At 44.6% G+C, this 21,878-nt stretch overlaps 1 protein-coding gene across 2 annotated transcripts in view; it reads left to right on the top strand.

Annotated features, from left to right (window-relative positions):
* adck1 (aarF domain containing kinase 1) overlaps positions 1–21,878 on the top strand; it is a 673,127-nt gene that overhangs the window by 191,049 nt on the left and 460,200 nt on the right. For both annotated transcript variants that reach the window (XM_087989469.1, XM_043697034.2), the window contains exon 4: positions 3,893–4,096. In XM_087989469.1, the coding sequence (XP_087845595.1) occupies positions 3,893–4,096 (204 nt within the window). The remainder of the gene's footprint in view (positions 1–3,892; positions 4,097–21,878) is intronic.

Genomic DNA, 21,878 nt, shown 5'->3' with positions numbered 1-21,878 from the left:
ATATCTTGATTGCTTGACATTGAGAAAAAATATCCATTTGTTCTTAAAATGAGCTTGCCTTCAATTGGAAGAAAATTAAAAATCATATCAAGGCAACTATCTTACTTTGGTTTTAGTTCTTGGCTTTGTTCTTCCAAATCAAATGTGGTTTGACAAACAAATCTGATTGGAGTTCAGATGGGTCCTTACCTGGGCGGCATGGTGGCTCAGTGGTTAGCACTGCTGCCTCACAGCGCCAGGGACCTGGGCTCAATTCCACCCTTTGGGCAACTGTCTGTGTGGAGTTTGCACATTCTCCCCGTGTCTGCCAGTGTTTTCTCCAGGTGCTCCGGTTTCCCTCCACAATCCACAAATGTGCAGGTTATGTGGTTTGGCTGTGTTAAATTGTCCAGGGATGTGCAGGCTAGGTGGATTAGCCATGGGAAATGTGGGGTTACAGGGGGATGGGTCTGGGTGTGGGTGTGGGTGAGATGCTTTTTGGACGTTTGGTTTGGACCTGATGGGCTGAATGGCCTGCTTCTACACTGTAGGAATTCTGTGAATTTATCAGAAGCACAGACCAAGAGTTCTAGAAATGAACTGCTGGAGCTACAGGGCTCTCTATTGTTATAAACCAATTTATGTATTTAATTTGAATATCTCTGATGATGTGCTTCTACTTAATTAGTTTATTCATAAATAAACCTGATGATTAATTTAACCTGAAGATTATGATCCTACTACCTTCTGTTTCTCGTCTGCCAGAGTTCATGAGCATTGTATATCAAATGCCTTTGATATATAATGCCCATGAACGTTGTGGTAATTGAGACAATTGCTATCCCTTCACACACAAGTGATTGAAGTTTTACTTTGCAGCATCTGCTGACAGGGTTTACATTGGTTCCAGAAGCACACGTAAGGTTTTGTGTGAATTGTAACATTGAAGCCCCATTTGATATAGTGTGGAAACAGGCCCTTCGGCCCAACAAGTCCACACCGACCCGCCAAAGCGCAACCCACCCAGACCACATTCTCCTACATTTATCCCTTCACCTAACACTATGGGCAATGTAGCTCGGCCAATTCACCTGACCTGCACATTTTTGGACTGTGGGAGGAAACCAGAGCACCCGGAGGAAACCCACGCAGACATGGGGAGAATGTGCAAACTCCACACAGTCAGTTGCCTGAGGCAGGAATTGAACCTGGGTCTCTGGCGCTGTGAGGCAGCAATGCTAACCACTGTGCCACCGTGCCGCCCATTTCTTCAGTGGTTTGTGAAGATCCCAAAGCTATGATTTGTAGAGCCTGGAAATAATTACAGGCTGGAAATAAATGCTCATTTCTTCAACATTGCTACAGGATGTCTTCTTCTCTGACAGCTCCAGCTTCTGCTTCTGTAATTGTCTTCCCATTGATTTCTGACTGCTCCCCAGCGCTGTCTGCTTGGGGACTACTAATAACAGCACCTCAACTATTGTGCATCTCTTCTCTTGGAATGATCCTTTTTCTGGTAACCTCCCTATCTTTTTTTTTCTCTCTCTCTCTCTCTTTGCCTTTAAGTAGTAAAGCTCCTGATGAAGGGCTTTTGCTCGAAACGTTGATTTTCCTGCTCCTCGGATGCTGTCTGACCTCCTGTGCTTTTCCAGCACCACTCTAATCAAGACTCTGGTTTCCAGCATCTGCAGTCTTCACTTTTGCCTAGTAAAGCTCAAGTCAACAAACAACTTAACGATGATCTCTGTGGGTAACTTGCCAATCATTTAGTGAAAATCACGAGTTCTTGGAGCTGCTATTTTGAGTTCATTGTTCAAAAATGGCATTCTGATCTTTTATATATGAAAAAAGTAGAGCTTTCAAATTGAAAACAAAAATCCATTTTTTCTCCAACCAAGGTCCTAAGTAAAAATAGCATATTAGGAATCTTAATTGACCTCTCCAACAATGTTGTCAGACTTGCTGTTTGTTTTCTGTTTTCAGTTCAGATTTTCCATTTTGTTTTAGATGGTCCAGACGAATATGCCTCCTTTACCTAATGGCCAACTGAAATGAAATGAGATGCTTCTCATTTGAGCTCGCTGTATACCAGCTTGTCTCTGATAGAACATGGCTGTTGCATTTGCCAGGCTAAAAGTCGCTGCATTCCCAAAAAGTAGGCTAAGTTGCATGGAAACCAGTAACACGATAAGGGGCTGCACAATTTTATTTTTAAATTCCTTGGCAAGCCTGATGTTTACTGCTGACCTTTCCTAATTCCTTCAAGAGGCTGGAGAATCCACTGTCTTCATCATAGAGTCAAAGAGATGTACAGCACAGAAACAGACCCATCGGTCCAGCTCGACCATGCTGACTAGAATCCTAGACTAATCTAGTCCCATTTGCCAGCATTTGGCCAAAATCCCTCTAAGCCCGTCCTATTCATGTGCCCATCCAGATGCCTTTTAAATGTTTTATTAGTACCAGCCTCTACTGCTTCCTCTGGCAGTTCATTCATTCACGCACCACCCTCTGCGTGAAAAAGCTGCCCTTAGGTCCCTTTTATATCTTTCCTTTCTCACCCTAAACCTATGCCCTCTAGTTCTGGACTCACCACCCCAGACTTTGTCTGTTTATCCTATCCATACCCCTCATGATTTTATAAACCTCTATGAGGTCACCGCCTCAGCCTCTGACGCTCTAAGGAAAATAACCCCAGCCTATTCAACCTCTCCCTATAGCTCAAATCCTCCAAACCTGGCAACATCCTTGTAAATCTTTTCTGAACTCTTTCAAGTTTCATAACATGTTTCTGATAAACACCAGGTAACTTCATCAGGTAACTCATTTCTTCAGGAAGGAACAGTGCTCCGAAAGCTGTACTTCCAAATAAAACTGTTGGACTATCACCCGATGTTGTGTGAGTTTTAACTTTGTTTACCCCAGTCCGACACCGGTACTCCATTTCATTCTATTGGATAAGTAAGAAGTGAGACAAATGGCTTTCTTGATCTGTACCGGTCCAAAGGGACCCTGAGGTATAGGTGTAGAATTTGGCAGAGCAGGTTGAGAAACTGGTTAAAAAAGTACATGGGATTGTGGGCATTAGAAATCAGGGCATAGACAACAAAAGCAAGGACTATTAGTTCATAAGACCAAAAGAAACAGGAACAGGAATAGGCCATTTGGTTCCTCAAGCCTGCTCAGCCATTCATTCGGCTCATAGCTGATCAGGCCTTCCTCACATCCACTTTCCTGCCTTTTCCCTTACCTTCTAATTCCCCAACTGATCAAGAATCTGGACATCTATGATGAGCCTTCATTAATTCTGTGTTTTGAGCTCATCTGGATTGTTCTATCCATTTCTTTGCACTTTTACAGAGTTTGTGAAAACATTAGGGAGGATGCAAGAAAGACTTAAGTTCCAGGGATGATGGACTTGAGCTACAAGAGCATGTTGGAGAAACTGCAGTTGCTGTCTTTGTAGAAGAAAAGATTGAGGAATGATCTGAGTGATGGGGTGGGCAGAGTATTTATGGAGAAGCTGTTGGCTGAGGGTTGAGAACCAGAGGAGACTTATTTAAGGTGATTGGTGAAGGAAAACCATCTTTACACAGGGAGTGGTTGTGATCTGCAATGCATTACCCCTGAGGCCAGTAGAAGGTAATCCAATCATGGATTAAAAAGGGATTTGAATCGGCACTTGAGTGAAGATTTGTTGGTCTGTGGGACAAGGACAGCGTGTGGGACTCACGGAGTGGCAGTGGGCCAGTATACACCTGCAGAATGGCATCTTTTTGTCCTCTAAATGTTTATGCATTGGATTACTTTGGTCACTGACATTTGATGTTTCCCATGACGACATCAGATTTTCGATGAGAGAACCTTGCCTTTCAGATTTCAGACTGTTTCTTTGTGTTTCTCCCCCACCAAGGTCCATCGTCGCTCTGCTCAACATTTGCTGGATCTCTGCTGTGCTAACAGGGGCACGTTCATCAAAGTGGGCCAACATCTGGGCGGTTTGGACTATCTGCTACCTGAGGAGTACACCAGCACATTGAAGATCCTGCATAGTAAAGCCCCACAGAGCAGTCTGCAGGAAATTCACAAAGTCATTGAGGAAGATCTTGGCAGAGAGGTAAAGTGGAGACTTGCACTTGATCTTCTTCATTCTTAGAGTCATAGAGTCATAGAGATGTACAGCACGAAAACTGATTCTTTGATCCAACTCGTCCATGCTGACTAATTATCCCAACCCAATCTAGTCCCACCTGCCAGCACCTGGCCCATATCCCTCCAAACCCTTTCTATTCATATACCCATCCAGATGCCTTTTAAGTGTTGTAATTGTACTAGCCTCCATCACTTCCTTTGGCAGCCCATTCCACAAATGTACCACCTTCTGTGTGAAAACGTTGCTTGTTAGGGTCTCTTTTATATCTATCCCCTCTCACCCTAAACCTATGCTCTTTAAGTTCTGGACTCCCTCACCCCAGGGAAAAGACCTTGTCTATTTATCCTATCCATGCTCCTCACGATTTTATAAACCTCTACAAGGTCACTCCTCAGCCTCCGATGCTCCAGGAAAAACAGCCCCAGTGTATTCAGCCCCTCCCTATAGCTCAACTTTCTCCACTGCCTCCAACATACTCTCATGCGCATTATCAGAGCCACATATTACACGTGAAGTATCACACACAGTTCACACACTACATGCACATCACACACACACACACACACACACTTACACAAAATACATGTATCCTCTTGTTAATCTTCATGTATTTAATTATACACTTCAGAGCATTTATCTTAATTATGTTTTAAGATCTTGAGTGATATTTTTAATTTTGATATTTTTAATTAAAACAGTCCAGAGTATTTATCATATGCTTATTTTTAATACCATGAGTGGGTCAAATGATGTGTTGGTGTCACAGAAATGACCGTGAAGATGTCTCTTTAACACGATGAATGCTGATAATTAGCCACTGAAGCGTTAAGAGTAAGCAGCAATGAATAAGGCTCATATTTATAGAGACAGCAAGAAAGGAAGAGAGAGAGACAAATATAAAATGGGCAGTGGGACAGATAAATGGAAAAAGAGTGAAGCAGAGAAAAGAACTGAAAGAAAGCAAACCAGAGAAATACAGAAACATTAATAAATGGGATTCAAATGAAATGGACACAAAAGCATGTGGGACGGAGTCTTACAGGTGTCTGAGTGACGTGAGCTATGGCAAGCTAAGCAAATCAGGCAGTGAGGCCCACCTAGAGTCTCGCTGGATTGACATGATATTGGGATCATCTCAATCCAGCTTTAAGCTTTTCACAAACAGTGCGTTGAGATTTTCACTCAGCAGCTGCGAGATGCCAACTGGTGTTCGTTATTGATTCTTGGGTTAACTTATCGCTATATTGTTAGTATTCTGAGCCCCATCTTCCCAAACTCACTAATCCTGGTGGTTTCAGCCTCGCTGCTTAATCTGTACAACCTTCATGGTGGACACCGGATGACAAGATCTCAGGGTGTGATCTGTGGGCATTTGTATCTGCCATCTGCCAGCTTATCTTGATCATCCTGTCGCCTCCACTGTGCACTGGCAGTGCAGTGGAAGCATAGATTACAAAGCAGAGCACATCGGTCTTTGGTCCTGAGGACCAGTGGCTGGCCGCTGGGATGCAAGGGCTGAACACCTTTCCAGAAGACCCTGAGAGTGCTGGACCTGACTCTACATGTCAGCCACTACCTTGTCCATGAAGGCAGCCAGACAGCAGCCTCTGGACAATGAGCGCCATTGTGTCCTTTCTGCTCCCTTTTGCTTCTTGCTGTGTATTTGGATAAAGTCCCTGACTGCTGACACCACAGAACCCTCTCTTGCCTGGGGCTCAGCAGACGGCTACACTCTGGCAGTGCTCTGAGTGGCAGGTGCTTGGGCCCTTTCTTCCTCAACCAGCTCATCAGATTGTGGAGCAAACACACTCTGTCTCTGTCTATGGCTTGCACCCAAGTGTCTGTATTTGGGACAGCAGGAGGCAGTCTACTTGATGCTTCCGCAGAGGCCTTGGTATTCTCATCTTCAGGAGCACGGTTGTTGTTCGGTTTGTAGAACCTGCAAGAACAAAGAGAAGGAAGGTGCTATGGCCAAGGTTGGGAGTGGTGTTCAATGATAGCAGGTGGGTGCGTGGCAGAGACATGGAGAGTGCTGCTTAATCACAGCAGGACATGTACGTTACAGTGTTACCACAGCAGTAGTCTTGGTCTTCTCCTGTAAGATTAGATTACATTACAGTGTGGAAACAGGCCCTTTGGCCCAACAAGTCCACACCGACCCGCCGAAGCACAACCCACCCATACCCCTACATTTACCCCTTACCTAACACTACAGGCAATTTAGCATGGCCAATTCACCTGACCTGCACATCTTTGAATCATTGGAGGAAACCGGAGCACCCGGAGGAAACCCACACAGACACGGGGAGAACGTGCAAACTCCACACAGTCAGTCGCCTGAGGCGGGAATTGAACCCGGGTTTCTGGCGCTGTGAGGCAGCAGTGCTAACCACTGTGCCACTGTACCGCCCACAAGAGCCAGGATTCTCTGGAGGCGAGGACACAGATGTCGGGCCCATCTCTCCACCCTTTTTTAGTATGCTGAGGCTGATACAATTACAATAAAAGTCAACTGGATGGGTATATGAATAGGAAGGGTTTAGAGGTTAGGATATCTGGTTGGCATGGACATGGTGGACCAAAGGGTCTGATTCCATGCTGTACATCACTATGACATGCACAAAGGTACAAACAAACACACACACACAGAAATGTTACATAAATATGTATATAAATAAAATGTGATTACTATGCATGCTAGACTGGTACGCACATGCCCACGTGTGTGTGTGTGTATATATATATATATATATATATATATATCGATAGAGTGGGCTTTACCCACCGAGAGACTTAGTTACAAGAATCGTTTGCAAATGCTGCACTCTGTACATTAGAAAAATGGCATTGAGAGCAAACTGTCTGTTCCGCTCTGCCTATAGGGAAGTCGATTGTGCCTGGCATGTGGGTGTAAGGAGGGAATCAGCAATCAGCCCCAGTTAGCAGGGTCAGAGAGAGACCCACAGGCCAGCCAGCATAACTATCTGAGAAATATTCAAGCGCTTTTTGTTTGTGTTTGGTTTCTTTCTGTGTGCAAGCAGAGGGCAGGGACGCTGAGGTTCTGAAGGGCAAGGGCAGAACCTGCAAATTACGCTGTTTCACATCATTACCTTCTGACAGATTTTTTTCTCCCAAATCTCGGAGTTAGGGGAGGGCAAGGTGCTTCATCCACTCGCTGCATCCTCTATTTTATGGCTGCTATGGGAAGGATGTTTTCAGGGAGAAAGAGAAAGAAATTCACCTTTAGATGGTCTTTAGTCATTGATCCGCCTTAATTTATTTGATGTACTGGAGCTGCAGTCACACTTCACTGATTTCAGCAAGGCAGCTGGGCAGGCTCACTAACATTTCACAGTAAGAGCACCCCCTTCAATTCACTGCTTCGTTATATGGGCTGCATTTAACCCATTCACTTAACTCGCTCACCGTCTCTTATGATCGAGTGGGGAGAATGAACACAGAAATGGGATTTCGAGCCCGAGGCTGGTGAAAAATATATGTTTTTTGTTTGTTTAAAATGTCCTCTGGTTTCCAGCTGTTGGGCAGCCTGTGTACTTTGGGGCAGGTGGGGCATTGGGTAGAATGGATCGAAGAGTGTGGCGCTGGAAAAGCAGCATCCAAGGAGCAGGAGAGTCGACGTTATGGGCCTTCATCAGGAATGAGGCTTGTGGGCCCAAGGAATTGAGAGATAAATGGGAGGGGAATGGAGGAATGGAATGGGGCTGGGGTGAAGGTAGTTAGGAAAGTGCTAGGTAGATGAAGGTGGGGCTGAAAGTGATAGGTCAGAGTGGAGGGTGGAGGATATGGGTAGGAAGGAAGATGGACAGGTAGGACCCTTCAAGAGGGTGGTGCTGAGTTGGAAGGTTGGGACTAGGATAAGGTGATGGGGGGGGAAATGGGGAATCTGGTGAAATCCCCATTGATCCCATGTGGTTGGAGGGTCCTAAGGCGGAAGATGAGCCATCCTTCCTCCAGGCGTGGTTAGGGTTTGGTGATGGAGGAGGCCCAGGACCTGCATGTCTTTAGCGGAGTGGGAGGGGGAGTTAAAGTGTTCAGCCACAGGGCGGTGGGGTTGGTTAGTTTGGGTGTCCCAGAGAAGTTCTCTGAAATGATCCACAAGCTGGCGTCCTGTCTCCCCAGTCTGGAGGAGACCACATCAGGTGCAATGGATGCCATAGTTGACGTGTGTGGAAGTACAGGTAAATTTCTGATGGACGTGGAAGGATCCTTTGGGGCCTTGGTTGAAGGTGAGATGGGATTTGTGGGTGTAGGTTTGCACTTCCTACAGTGGCAAGGGAAGGTGCCGGGAGGAAGGTGGGTTGGTGGGAAGCGTGGACCTGACAAGGGAGTCGTGGAGGAAATGGTCTCTCCGAAATGCAGGTGGACAGGGGGAAGGGAAATTTATCCCTAGCGGTGGAGTCTGTTTGTAGATGTCAGAAATGGCGGAGGATGATGTGATGTATCCGGTGGTTGGTGGAGTGGAAGGTGAGGACCAGGGGTGTTCTGTTCTAGTTGCGATTGGAGGGGTGGAGTTCAAGGGCGGAGGTTCAGGGAGTGGAGGAGATGCACTGCAGGGCGTCGTTGACCATGAGGAAGCAAATAGCAGTCTTTGAAGAAGGAGGCCATTGGGATGTTCTACGGTGGAATTGGTCCTCCTGGGAGCAGATGCAATGGAGGTGGAGGAATTTGGAATAAGGGATAGTGTTTTTACAGGAGGCAGGCTGGGAGGAGGTGTAGTCCAGGTAGCTGTGGGAGTTGATGGGTATGTAGGGTTGAGTTGGTTGCCAGAAATGGAAATGGAGAGATCCAAGAAGGGGAGGGAGGTGTCCGAGATGGTCCAGGTGAACTTGAGGTCGGGGTGGATAGTGTTTGTGAAGTTGGTGAACTGTTCAACCTCTTCGTGGGAGCATGAGGTAGCATGGATACAGTCATCGATGTAGCAGAGGAACTGGTGCCAGTATAGCTGCAGAAGATGGACTTGGGGAACCCAAATGACAGATGTCAAATACTTCGCTGAGGGCAGTCTGTGTGTTACCAGACAAAATCTTTGTTCCCTGGTCCTGAGGGGTAAATATGCTTAAATAAATAATTGTGCATAAAAATATGAAAGAGGTTCTAAGGTACCTGAGGGCTGATTTGAAAGTGGGCTTCACTACAAGCAACTTAGGCTGTCTCTCCTTCAGGCCCCACCCTGCTCTCCCAGCTCCTTGCCACCAATTTCTCCCCTCCATCCCTGAAGATGCTGGCACTTAACAGGCGTAATGCCACAGTTCGTGGTCTCTATGTGGTGCATTGTTCAAGCACACTGTCAGACCCATCTTCATTACTGAGTCCGAAGGTTGTAGATTCAATCCCACCGTGGAGACTCGAGCAAAACTCTTGGCTGGCGCTCCCTAGTGCATTACTAAAGGACTGCAGCACTGTCAGATGTGCCGTTTCTCAGATAAGATGGTCATCTGAGGTACTGTCTGCCCTATGAGGTGAATGTAGTTAATTTAATGGTAGTCATTCAAAGAAGAACAAGGCACATAAGCCCACTCCTCAACAATCCTATACCACAATAGCAAACATATGTCAAAAGTATTTCAGTTGCTTAAAGGCACAGTTGAACTTTCTGATTTTGAGAAAGGTAATGTATAAATGCAAGTCTTTCCGACTTCCCTTTGTTGTTAATGAATGAACATCAGCAATCTGTTTAAGAATGGAAGATTCTGTGTTCTGCATGAATATATTTACCGGCACAAGTCAGTAGATGGCAGTCAAGAGCAGGAGCAGGAACAGCCAAACCTGGGGCATGGGGAGCAGTTGGTGAACTTGTCTCAGCTCCCTCTCCTGAAACAGGGAAAAGACCCTGCACCATCCAAAACTGTAGAGTTGAGCTCAACACCAGTTAGACACTGACATTTTCTACAAACCCACCGACTCCCACAGCTACCTGGATTACACCTCTTCCCACCCTATCTCTTGCAAAAATGCCATCCCGTATTCCCAATTCCTCTGCCTCCGCCGTATCTGCTCCCAGGAGGACCGGTTCCACCATAGAACACACCAGATGGCCTCCTTCTTTAGAGACCACAATTTTCCTTCCCACGTGGTTAAAGATGCCCTCCAACGCATCTCGTCCACATCCCGCACCTCTGCCCTCAGACCCAACCCCTCCAACCGCAACAAGGACAGAACGCCCCTGGTGCTCACCTTCCACCCTACCAACCTTCGCATAAACCAAATCATCCGCCGACATTTCCGCCACCTCCAAAAAGACCCCACCACCAGGGATATATTTCCCTCCCCACCCCTCTCCGCCTTCCGCAAAGACCGTTCCCTCCGTGACTACCTGGTCAGGTCCACGCCCCCCTACGACCCACCCTCCCATCCTGGCACTTTCCCCTGCCACTGCAGGAACTGTAAAACCTGTGCCCACACCACCTCCCTCAGCTCCATCCAAGGCCCTAAAGGAGCCTTCCACCTCCATCAAAATTTTACCTGCACATCCACTAATATCGTTTATTGTATCCGTTGCTCCCGATGCGGCCTCCTCTACATCGGGGAGACTGGGCGCCTCCTAGCAGAGCGCTTCAGGGAACATCTCCGAGACACCCGCACCAATCAACCAAACCGCCCTGTGGCCCAACATTTCAACTCCCCCTTCCACTCTGCCGAGGATATGGAGGTCCTGGGCCTCCTCCACCGCCGCTCCCTCACCACCAGACGCATGGAAGAAGAACGCCTCGTCTTCCGCCTCGGAACACTTCAACCCCAGGGCATCAATGTGGACTTCAACAGCTTCCTCATTTCCCCTTCCCCCACCTCATCCTAGTGTCTAACCTCCAGCTCAACACTGTCTCCTTGACTTGTCCGGACTTGACCGACCTGCCTAGCTCCTTTTCCACCTATCCACTCCACCCTCTCCTCCCTGACCTATCACCTTCATCTCCTCCCCCACTGACCTATTGTACTCTATGTACTCTCTCCCCACCCCCACCCTCCTCTAGCTTATCTCTCCACGCTTCAGGCTTTCTGCCTTTATTCCTGATGAAGGGCTTTTGCCCGAAACGTCGATTTTGCCTGTCCTCGGATGCTGCCTGAACTGCTGTGCTCTTCCAGCACCACTGATCCAGAACCAGTTAGAGGCTGCCCGACTAACTTTCAAACACTGCAAATAGATGAACGGCATTGATGGTGAAAATGAGAAGTGACTGTTTCCATGTGGGGCTTGGGGTTGATGATTGTTAAGATGTGGTCAATAATTAGAAGATCTCAATTTTAAATGATTACCTGAAGAACCAGAGGGAAAGTAAGGATTATTTTTCTACCTAATGAATTATTATGATATGGAATGTCTGAATGAGAGATGAGAGCAGATTCAAGAGTGAATTTCAAAAGGGAAGTTGATAATTACTTCAAGAGGAAATATATTGGAAAGTTATGAGGAAAGAGTGAGGAGCAGAATTACTTGGATGGTTCTTTCAAATAGTTAGCAGAGGCAGGATGGGCTAAATGTCTTCATTCTGTGTTGTATAATCAGGATCATAAAAATTCTGGACAGGCCTAAGCAGTATAGCCTATTGACTCTGCTCTGTCATTCCAATATGATCATGTCTGAATCTCAGGCTTTCCCTCATGCTCCCCATATCCCTGATGGCCTTAGAGACCAAATGTCTGCCTCTCTAGGTCTTAAATGTATTTATTGATGGATCATTCACAATCCTTTGGAACAGAGAATTCCAAAGATTACTAACACTTTGATGGACATAATTAGTGTGCGGCACGGTGGCATCGTTAGCACTGCTGCCTCACAGCGCCAGAGACCGGGGTTCAATTCCTGCCTAAGGTGACTCTCTGTGTGGAGTTTGCACATTCTCCCCGTGTCTGCGTGGGTTTCATCCGGGTGGTCCGGTTTCCTCCCACACGCCAAAGTTGTGCAGGTTAGGTGAGTTGGCCATGCTAAATTGCCCGTAATGTTAGGTGAAGGGGTAAGTGTAGGGGAATGGGTCTGGGTGGGTTGCGCTTCGGAGGATCGGTGTGGACTTGTTGGGCCGAAGGGCCTGTTTCCATATTTCTCCTTATCTCAGTCCTAAATGAACGGATGACTGTGCTTCTAGATTTCATGACTGGTGAAAAATTTCTGTTTATTCTGTGGATGTTTCACTGAGAACACATCTTACTCTTCTAAACTATAGAGATTATGGGTCCAATATACCAGGACGTAGGACAAGTAGGGATGGGCAAATGCCAGCCTATCCAGCTATGCTCACATTCCTTGAAAGTATCACTTTGCTTGCTGTCTGAAAACCAGTTCATACCTCCAAAATCATCACCACTATCTTGTTTAATAAATTCACTTCAGAAAAGATTTACAAGGATGTTGCCAGGGTTGGAGGACTTGAGCTATAGGGAGAGGTTGAATAGGCTGGGGCTGTTTTCCCTGGAGTGTCGGAGACTGAGGGGTGACCTCATAGAGGTTTACAAAATCATGAGGAGCATGGATAGGGTAAATGGAAAAGGTCTTTTCCCTGGCATGGGGGAGTCTAGAACTAGAGGGCATAAGTTTAGGGTGAGAGGCAAAAGATAAAAAAGAGACCTAAGGGGCAACTTTTTCACGCAGAGGGTGGTACGTGTATGGAATGATCTGCCAGAGGAAATAGTGGAGGCTGGTACAATTGCAATATTTAAAAGGCATCTGGATGGATATATGAATAGGGAGGGTTTGGAGGGATATGGGCTGGGTGCTGGCAGTTGGGACTAGATTGGGTTGGGATATCTGGTTGGCATGGACAGGTTGGACTGAAGGGTCTGTTTCCATGCTGTACATCTCTATGACTCTAAGTTAGAGCGTACTACTATTGAACATAGAACACTACAGCGCAGTACAGGCCCTTTGGCCCTCGATGTTGCGCCGACCTGTCATACCAATCTGAAGCCCATCTAACCTACACTATTCCATGTACGTTCACTTTTATTGATTCTACTAATTAATATCCTTCAAAAAACTCTACTAAATTTATCAAACACAATTTTCCTTTTGGAAAGCCATGAGTACTTTATTGGACCATGGTATAGTTTTATACATGCATTGTTAAGATTTAGGCCATTAGGAAATGGTAATTTGTTGGATTTTAGTCTCTTGAGTTTCTCCAATACTTTTCTCTGCTGATATTAATTACTTTACATTTTCACTCTTATTTGCTCCAGGGTTTCTCTACTTGATGTGTAAGTTGTGTCATCCAACCTGAGAATAGGCGCAGGATATTTGTTCGATGTTTGTGCCATATCATAAATTACCAAAGATAATTTCTCCTGTTACTGCCTCGAAGCGACTAACTTTAGCTGATCTCCTTGTCGTATATTCATGAAAGCTCGTACCATCTGTTCATTGCATCAGTGGCCAATTTTTCTCATTCTATTTTCCATTTTTCATTAAATGTTTGGTGGGCCTTTCCTACATTTCCCCTCTTGGGAAATCTCACCCATTCTTCCCTCTGGTGAAACTCACTGAATCTCAATCCAGTCCAACAGAGGTCCTAAATGCTTGATATAACTTATTGGTTAGAGGCGCACATGCATTAAGATTTCCAGAGCCCATTGAGTTTGGTGGTGTGGGAAATAGTACTTTTTTCATCACCGACCGTAACAAGGTTTCTTAACCCATTTATTTTTCACTTACTTCACCCTATAAGTTCATTATTTTGATGTGCAGTAACAAACTGTTTTATATTTATGGTAAATGTATAACCATACATTGCTAGTTTTCAAAAAGATTCAAGATCTTGGGGGGGAAAAAATGAGAAAAATTTGATGACATTATCATCAGTTAGGGTAACCATGAGTCTATCCTTAATTTTCATTAGTGAAACAGATTTTTAAAAATGTTATTAGGGAAGGAAATCTGCTGCCCATGCCTGGCCCAGCCTACATGTGACTCCAGACTCTCAATAAAGTGGTTAACTCTAAAATGCCCTCTGAAATTCCTTTTTATTTATTCATGGAATATGGGAGTTGCTGGCCATCCCCAGTTGCCCAGCAGGCAGTTTTATGTCAATCACATTGCTGGAGTCATTTGTAGGATAGGTCAGGTCAAAACAGCTTCTGCCATAGTGGGATTGGAATCCATGTCCCTAAAACTTTCACCTGAGCCTCTGCATTATTAGTCTAGCAACATTACCATTACACCATCATCTTCCCCAAAGGAGTGAGTTTGAAATGGCCTATAGCAAGACACCCTATTAAAGGGAGATGGGCAATTAATGGTGCCCCTTGTGAGTGACACCCATATCCCATAAAATAATTTTTAAAAATTGCAAAGGACAATCAATCTGAGACAGAATGTAATAGATTTCTATAATTTCACATCAACAGCTCAGTAAGTGTTTTACAAACTAAAACCAAGGCTCAAAAGGAATTTTTCTCTCTTTGATCTAACAAACATGGAGACGTGAAAGGGAGAAGATCTTTGTTACTGCTAATACTAACACTGAGGGTTCATGTTCCAATATTTCAAGCTCTCGTAATACTTCTTGTCTTATCTAACAACAGTTTGAAATCTTATTCATTTCCAACCTTTTCCACCCGCTTGAATTAAGATCATCAATAAACTGGAGAGTCTTTACTAGGAAGAAAACCCAGAAAAAACACAACCTTTGACTTCCTAAAGACGAGGCTGTTTAATGTATCTTTTGGAACTTCCATCATGTCTAGAGTTGCGAACCATCCAAATCTACAGGAGTCTCCAGGAATTTTAGATTAATCTCCAGGATTCTGTTGTGAAGAAACCTTGGGAGAAATTCTACAGGGGCAATAGACAATAAATGTATATTGCGTTATAGATACCACATGAGACTGAAAATATTTGAATTCCCGCATAGTCAAAGGATAGAAAGTGAAGGGACAAGATCTCACTTTTATTGGAAACTGAAAACCTTTATTGGAACACGCTAACTACAATCAACCTAACTCAAACATTAATAAGTGAAGGTAAGTGAAATGATAAGGCACATTTCACTTTAAACAGTCGATGCATAAAGAAGTGTCCCAACAAAGATTTCTGTGGTTACAAGCACACACATTGCGTCCCCCCTCTCTCCCTCCCTTCCTCTCATGCTGATTGTCATCCCTGTAACATTATGGAACTGATGATATTTCTAATCAACCTGTTCAGACATGTTATGATATATGTCTAGGACAGGTGGGACTTGAAGACAGACCTCCTGGCCCAAAGGTCAGAACAGTACCATGGGTCATATGTGCCCCGCAATCTGGAATTGTATGTTGAGAATGAAGAAGTTGAGTGTGTGGTGCTGGAAAAGCACAGCAGGTCAGGCAGCATCCGAGGGGCAGGAGTGTCAACATTTCAGGCATGCCTATAAAGCCGAGTCTCCGGCTCCTCGGATGCTGCCTGACCTGCTGTGCTTTTCCAGCACCATACTCTCGACCCTGATCTCCAGCATCTGAAGTTCTCACTTTCTCCTAGTTGATTTTAACCTTACTGTGAGGCCTCTTCCCAGGATGCCTACCTTGAAGAAGTTCTCCTCCTCCCCTCCGCGTCTACAAGTATCTCAGTGAGTCTCTCTCTCTCTCTATCTCTCTCTGCACACCCCAGGTCACCTTCTCTGCCCTGAAGCTCTTCAGCCAATTACTGATGAAGGGCTTATGCCCAAATGTCGATTCTGCTGATCCTTGGATACTACCTGACCTGTGGTTTTCGAGCACCACACTCTCAACTCTGATCTCCAGCATCTGCAGCCCATACTTTCTCCTAGTTGAGAATAAAGAACTCTATTACAATAACAAACAACAAGACACTGTACAATCCATTACCTAGAGGTTGCACGTCAGGAGTGTGATGGAATGTGTTCCACATGCATGGAGGAATGCAGCTCCAGCAATATTTGTGAAGCTCAACAGCATCCAGGACAAAGGCAGCCTGTTTGACTCACCTGCCAGCACCCAGCCCATATCCCTCCAAACCCTTCCTATTCATATACTCCTCCAAATGCCTCTTAAATGTTGACTGTCAACCTTTTCCTTTCCTATTTCTTTGGTTCCAATGTGGACAATGACCTCTTGCTGGCCCCTCTCCCCCATGAGAACATTCTGCGATCTCTACCATTAGAAAGACAATGGAAGCAGATTCTTGGGAGCTACTCACCATCCTGACTTAGAAATATATCACTGTCGTTGAGTCAAAATCCTGGAACTCCTTCCCTCACCGTGCTGGGTGAGGGTACCTCCATCACCATGGACTGCAGTGATTTAACAAGGTGCTTCTCAGCTACAGGGGAATTAAGGATGAGCAGTAAGTACTGTTCTTGTCAGCATGTTCACATCCCATGAATAGATGGAAAAAACAGGCGTACTTCTGGGTAAACAAGAAAAACTGATGTGAAGAAAATTGAACAAAAAAACCTAGAATAAACCAAAACAGATATGGATGAAGAACACAATGTTTCCCCTTCCAAATGCAGCATTGGTTCAGTGTACAAATCATGTTATGTTGTTAATGCAGTCTCGTAGATTTACTGCATTGCCTCCAGCTTCACTGAATGTGCAAAATGTACCAAAGGATAGCTACAACAGGCTTTGTCTATTCAAACATGTTACTGCCATTCTAAATGTTACTGCAGTACCCCAGAGCACTGCTGGTTTAAGGGCTGAATACACTTTATTAGGGTACTTGCTGGGGATTTTCAAAGTGACAAGATGCTTTCAGAAGGTAAATAAATAATCTAATACTGTTCTTCAGTGTTGACAAGAGGCACTTACTGAAGATTATCACAGAATGAAAGGGAAAGTTAGCTGAAATATTTTTCACAAAGGGTTACTAAAATATGGAATGCTTTATCACAAGTGACTATTAAGGTACAGGCTGCAAGCTTCTTTTTCATGAAGTTGGAAATATGTTTGAACAGGAATACAACGACAAGTCAGTATACAGAAATGAGATAGAGGGCTTGGTGACGGGGTGCACTGAGAACAACCTCTCTCTCAATGTTCGAAAAGCTAAAGAACTGATCATTGACTTCAGAAAGAAGGGAGAAGAACTTGCCTCCATCTACATCAATGGAGCTGAGGTCGAGAGGGTAGAGAGCACCAAGTTCCTGGAAGTGACGATAACCAACAACCTTTCCTAGACTTCCCACATAGTGGGCGGCACGGTGGCACAGTGGTTAGCACTGCTGCCTTACAGCACCAGAGACCCGGGTTCAATTTCCACCTCAGGCGACTCGCTGTGTGGAGTTTGCACATTCTCCCCGTGTCTGCGTGGGTTTCCTCCGGGTGCTCCGGTTTCCTCCCACAATCCAAAAATGTGTAGGTTAGGTGAATTGGCCATGCTAAATTGCCCGTAGTGTTAGGTGAAGGGATAAATGCAGAGGAATGGGTCTGGGTGGGTTGCGCTTCGGCGGGTCGGTGTGGACTTGTTGGGCCTGTTTCCACACTGTAAGTAATCTAATCTAATCTAATAGATGCAGTGGTCAAGAAGCCATACCACATCTCTTCTTCCTCAGGCAGCTCAGGAAATTCGGCATGTCCACAATGTCCCTCACCAACTTTTACAGATGCACCATTGAAAGCATACTGTCTGGGTGCCCGAAACGTCGATTCTCCTGCTCCTTGGATGTTGCCTGACCTGCTGCACTTTTCCAGCAACACATTTTTCAGCTGGGTGCATAACGGCCTGGTACAGCAACTCTTCTGCCCAGGACTATAAGAAACTACAGAAGGTGATGTGCACAGCCCAGACCATCATGGAAGCCAACCTTCCATCCATGGATTCCATTTATATGCTCAATGCTGCAGAAATACTGCCAACATCATCAAAGACCATTCACACCCTGGCAATGCACTCCTACAACCTCTTCTGCCAGGCAGAAGATATAGAAGCCTGAACACATGTACCAACAGATTCAGGAACAGCTTCTTCTTGGCTATTATTAGACTGATGAATGGCCTTCTCTAAGTTCAAATAACACTGATTTTGCTAATGTTGACCTTGCCTAGCGCACGCCCTGTGCAATATAACCTGTATGACTCTGCCCAAGTATTGTTTCACCCTATGATCTGTATGTCCTTGCTTACTATGATCTGCCTGTACTGCTCATAAGCAAAGCCTTACTTTGGTACTCGTGACAATAAGTCAATCATATCAAATACTTATGAAGTAGCTTCTTAGCCCCTCAGCTGCCCCAGAATAAACTGGTTACTTTTGAAGAGCAGCCAGTGTTGTTAGGCCATTCAGCTCACCGAATCTGGTCTGCCATTCAATAAGAATATGGCTGATCTGATTGTGGCTGAAACACTATCCTTCTGTCTGTCCCCTTAATCCGTGAGTGCTTGTCCAACTGCTTGAGCTGAAATTTTCTTCAAATAAATATTGGGAGGTCAGAGCCTTTGTCTTTGGTTCCAGGCACAAACTGTCTCTGGCTTTCCTCTGTCTGCAATAGCTGCCTGCTCATTTGAATTTTTCATTTCCTGTCCCACATCCCAGGCATGACTCTTCCAGTGTTGTCCTGGTTGAGCTCTAATCTTTTACTCTCCTTAAACTTCACCTCATCCAAACTCTGCTTGCCATACCTCTCATAATTTTATATACTTCTGTCAGGTCACCCCTTAGCCTCCGATGCTCTAGCGAAAGCAATCCAACTTTGTCCAACCTTTCCTTATAGCTACACACTCTAATCCACGGACTATCCTGGTCAACCTCTTTTGCACTTTCTGCAAAGTCTTTACATTCTTCCTATAATGTGGCGATCAAAACTGCATACAGTACGCCAAATGTGACCTAATTAAAGTCTTATACAGCTGCAACATGACTTGCCAACCTTTGATATTCAGTGCTCCAATTGATGAAGGTAAGCGTGCCTTCTTCACAATCTTATCCACTTCAGGGAGGAGAAATAGCTTTACCAAGCAAGTGGTAGGAATTTGAAATTCCTACCAAATTGTTGAGGCCACTGGCATTGATTCATTAATGGCGAAGCTAGTTTAACACAAGGGGGAGTTGATGAGGTTAGATGAAGTCAGGTCAGGTGGGAGGTGACTTGTCTGGAGCATTAACCATTGATCTAGGGCACAGTTTTAAAATGCATTGCTAAAGAACCAGGTATGGTGAGAAAAATAAGTTCCTTTCGCAGTGACTGGTTCAGGTTTGGAAAACAGTGCCTGGACTTGAGGTGGAGGCACGTTTGATTGGGGCATTGAAGAAACCATTGCATAATTGTTTATATTTAAATAATGTGCAGGGTTGTGGAGAGAAGGTAGGAGTTTGGAACTAAGTCAAGATGGTCAGTGAGCCACTACAGACATCATGGCTAAATGGCCAGCTTCTGCTCCATTATAATTTTGTGATTCTGGCACATCTTCACATCTCTTTTCCTTTTAAAATCTCTGATCAAGGTTAGTTTAGCCCCTATCATATATTAGTGTTAGAAATTTGTCTGATAACTCTCTACTGAAGCACCTTGGGTTGTTTTTCTCATGTCTGGCACTGGAGTGGGCTATAATTGGAAGGTGTTGAAATTTTATGCTGCCAAATTACACACTTTTTTTAATGCACCATCTGAGCACTGAAATGTGGGAATACTTCTCTTCATTCACTAATGTCACTGAATCAGCCATTGCAGTCATGCCTGTTGTCTCCTTTTGAAGTTAATGGTATTCAATGCCAGCTTGTCAGCATTTCACCAGAGCAATCAACCTTTTCCCCTCTCCCAAAGAGTCTGGAAGATGTCACTGACAGCCAATCAAGAAGTCAGGATTGGTAGTTATCCCAACCTATCATGGCATGTGGAGGACAGGATTAGTAGTTATCCCAACCTATCAGATCGTGTGAAGGACAGGATTGGTAGTTAACCCAACCTATCGTATCATGTGGAGGACAGGATTGGTAGTTGTCCCAACCTATCAGATCATGTGGAGGACAGGATTGGTAGTTATCCCAACCTGTCCTATCAGTTGGAGAGCTGTCTTTAATTGTGTCTATCACAATCAATCTGAACTCTACTTATTTTAAATTAAAGTCAGCTTTAAAACAAGGGACAACAGTGTGTGATTTTTAGCCAATGTTTAGTATTGAAAACAAAACAACAAAATGAGATGTTGGAAAGGTCGAAAGGACCAATAGAATGATAACAATGTAGAGCTCAGAAGGAGCCTTTTACCAGACCAGTGCAACACTGATCACTGTCCTTGTCATGACCAGATGAGGAGGGGGAACTAGCTCCTCTCTTTTTAACCCCTTCTTGGTCAGCTGCAATAACAGAATAGAATAGAATAGAATAGAATAGAATATTATTGTCATGTGTACTTTTACATAAAAATACAGTGAAAAGTTCGATAAGTCACCCCACCCTGCTGACATTAATGACTGAACTCATTCATAATAATATAAAAAAAGTAAAATTAGACAGAGTTCATCACAGTTCAGTTAATGGTTCCTGGGCTTGGGAAAAGCCGATTAAGGAATGATGGAATAACCTGAAGATGCAGTGGGGCTGAGACAACTGGTGGTGGTTTAACCTGAGGGTCACCATGCCTCAGGCGAGGGGAGAGGTTGAGAAGATGGGCCCTTCATGGTGACCTCAGCCAGTATGGGAATTGAACCTGTGCTGTTGGTGTCACTCTGTATCACAAACAGCCGTCTAGCTAAGTGACCCCTTTGTTATAATGTAAGGAACGTGCCAGTCATTTTCATACAGCAAGCTCCTGCAAATAGCAATGTGATAATGACCAAGCAACCTTTTCTATTTGTTGGTTGAGGGATTACCATTGGCTGGGACAATATGTTGCATGTTTGAAAACTTTCCCTGCTGCAGCCATCCTAGTGCACAAGGAGTTTGTCTTCTTCCAACTTCTTACATCAATCTCCTGGTGACCATTTTAAATTGATGACTTGTTGTCATCAGTGACTACCCAAACAGAGCAACCAGATGTCCTCCCTTTCCATCAAAGCTCTCCATAATTGTAAGAAGCACCTCAGCTGAATCCCATAATAGCAGTCTCAAGACTGTGTTCATAAGCAGTTTCCAAGCTATGGTGAGAAGTGATGCTTTCTGTAACATGTTCTGTAAGGCTGTGGTGGAGGACGAAGTAGCAAAGGTCCACCAAGTGGCTGTGGAAATGGACCTCACAAGTTGTTGGTTTTTGCAGAAAAAGAAGAAACAGGTCAAGCCTCCTCTTGTATTTTCCACCCCTTTTCCAACTGATCTGCATTGCTCTCTGAGTCTGCCATTACCCTGATTTTCACATTCTTATTCTGGTTTGTATATGTTTTTATGACCTTGCCTTTCCTTGTTCTAGCCAATATTTATCCCTCAAACACTAAAATAACATGCAAAGCATGTTACATGGTCATTATTGCAATTTTATTTTTAATGGGAACTTGCCCCTCCATCTGTGTAACGTCCTCCAACTGTTATAACCATTTGTAAATTTTTATTCTATTCTATTCTGCACTCCAGCCTCCTGTACAAGTTGGACTTGAAGTGATTTGAAACTGAAGCATATCGAGTGTGAATCTAAACCATCAGTGCTGGTGTTACCTATAACCACATGGTCCTTATGTTTTGCAATTCTCTCCCTACATCTCTGCACATCTTTGTCGCTCTTTCCTCCTGTAAGGTGCAACTTAAAACCTATCCCTTTGTCCAGACTTTTGTGTACCTTCCCTTATTTCTGTACACGTGGCTTGCCATTAAATTTTGATTGAGAACTTCTTTGATCAATAGCTTTGGTGAAGCATGCTGTGACATTG

This window comes from Chiloscyllium plagiosum, unplaced genomic scaffold, assembly GCF_037043375.1.
Source record: "Chiloscyllium plagiosum isolate Xiang-an unplaced genomic scaffold, Cpla_swu_hap1 HiC_scaffold_8, whole genome shotgun sequence".
NCBI classification, from domain to species: Eukaryota; Metazoa; Chordata; class Chondrichthyes; order Orectolobiformes; family Hemiscylliidae; genus Chiloscyllium; species Chiloscyllium plagiosum.
The sequence above is the reverse complement of the archived record's forward strand: the minus strand, read 5'-3'. Positions and strand labels throughout refer to the sequence as shown.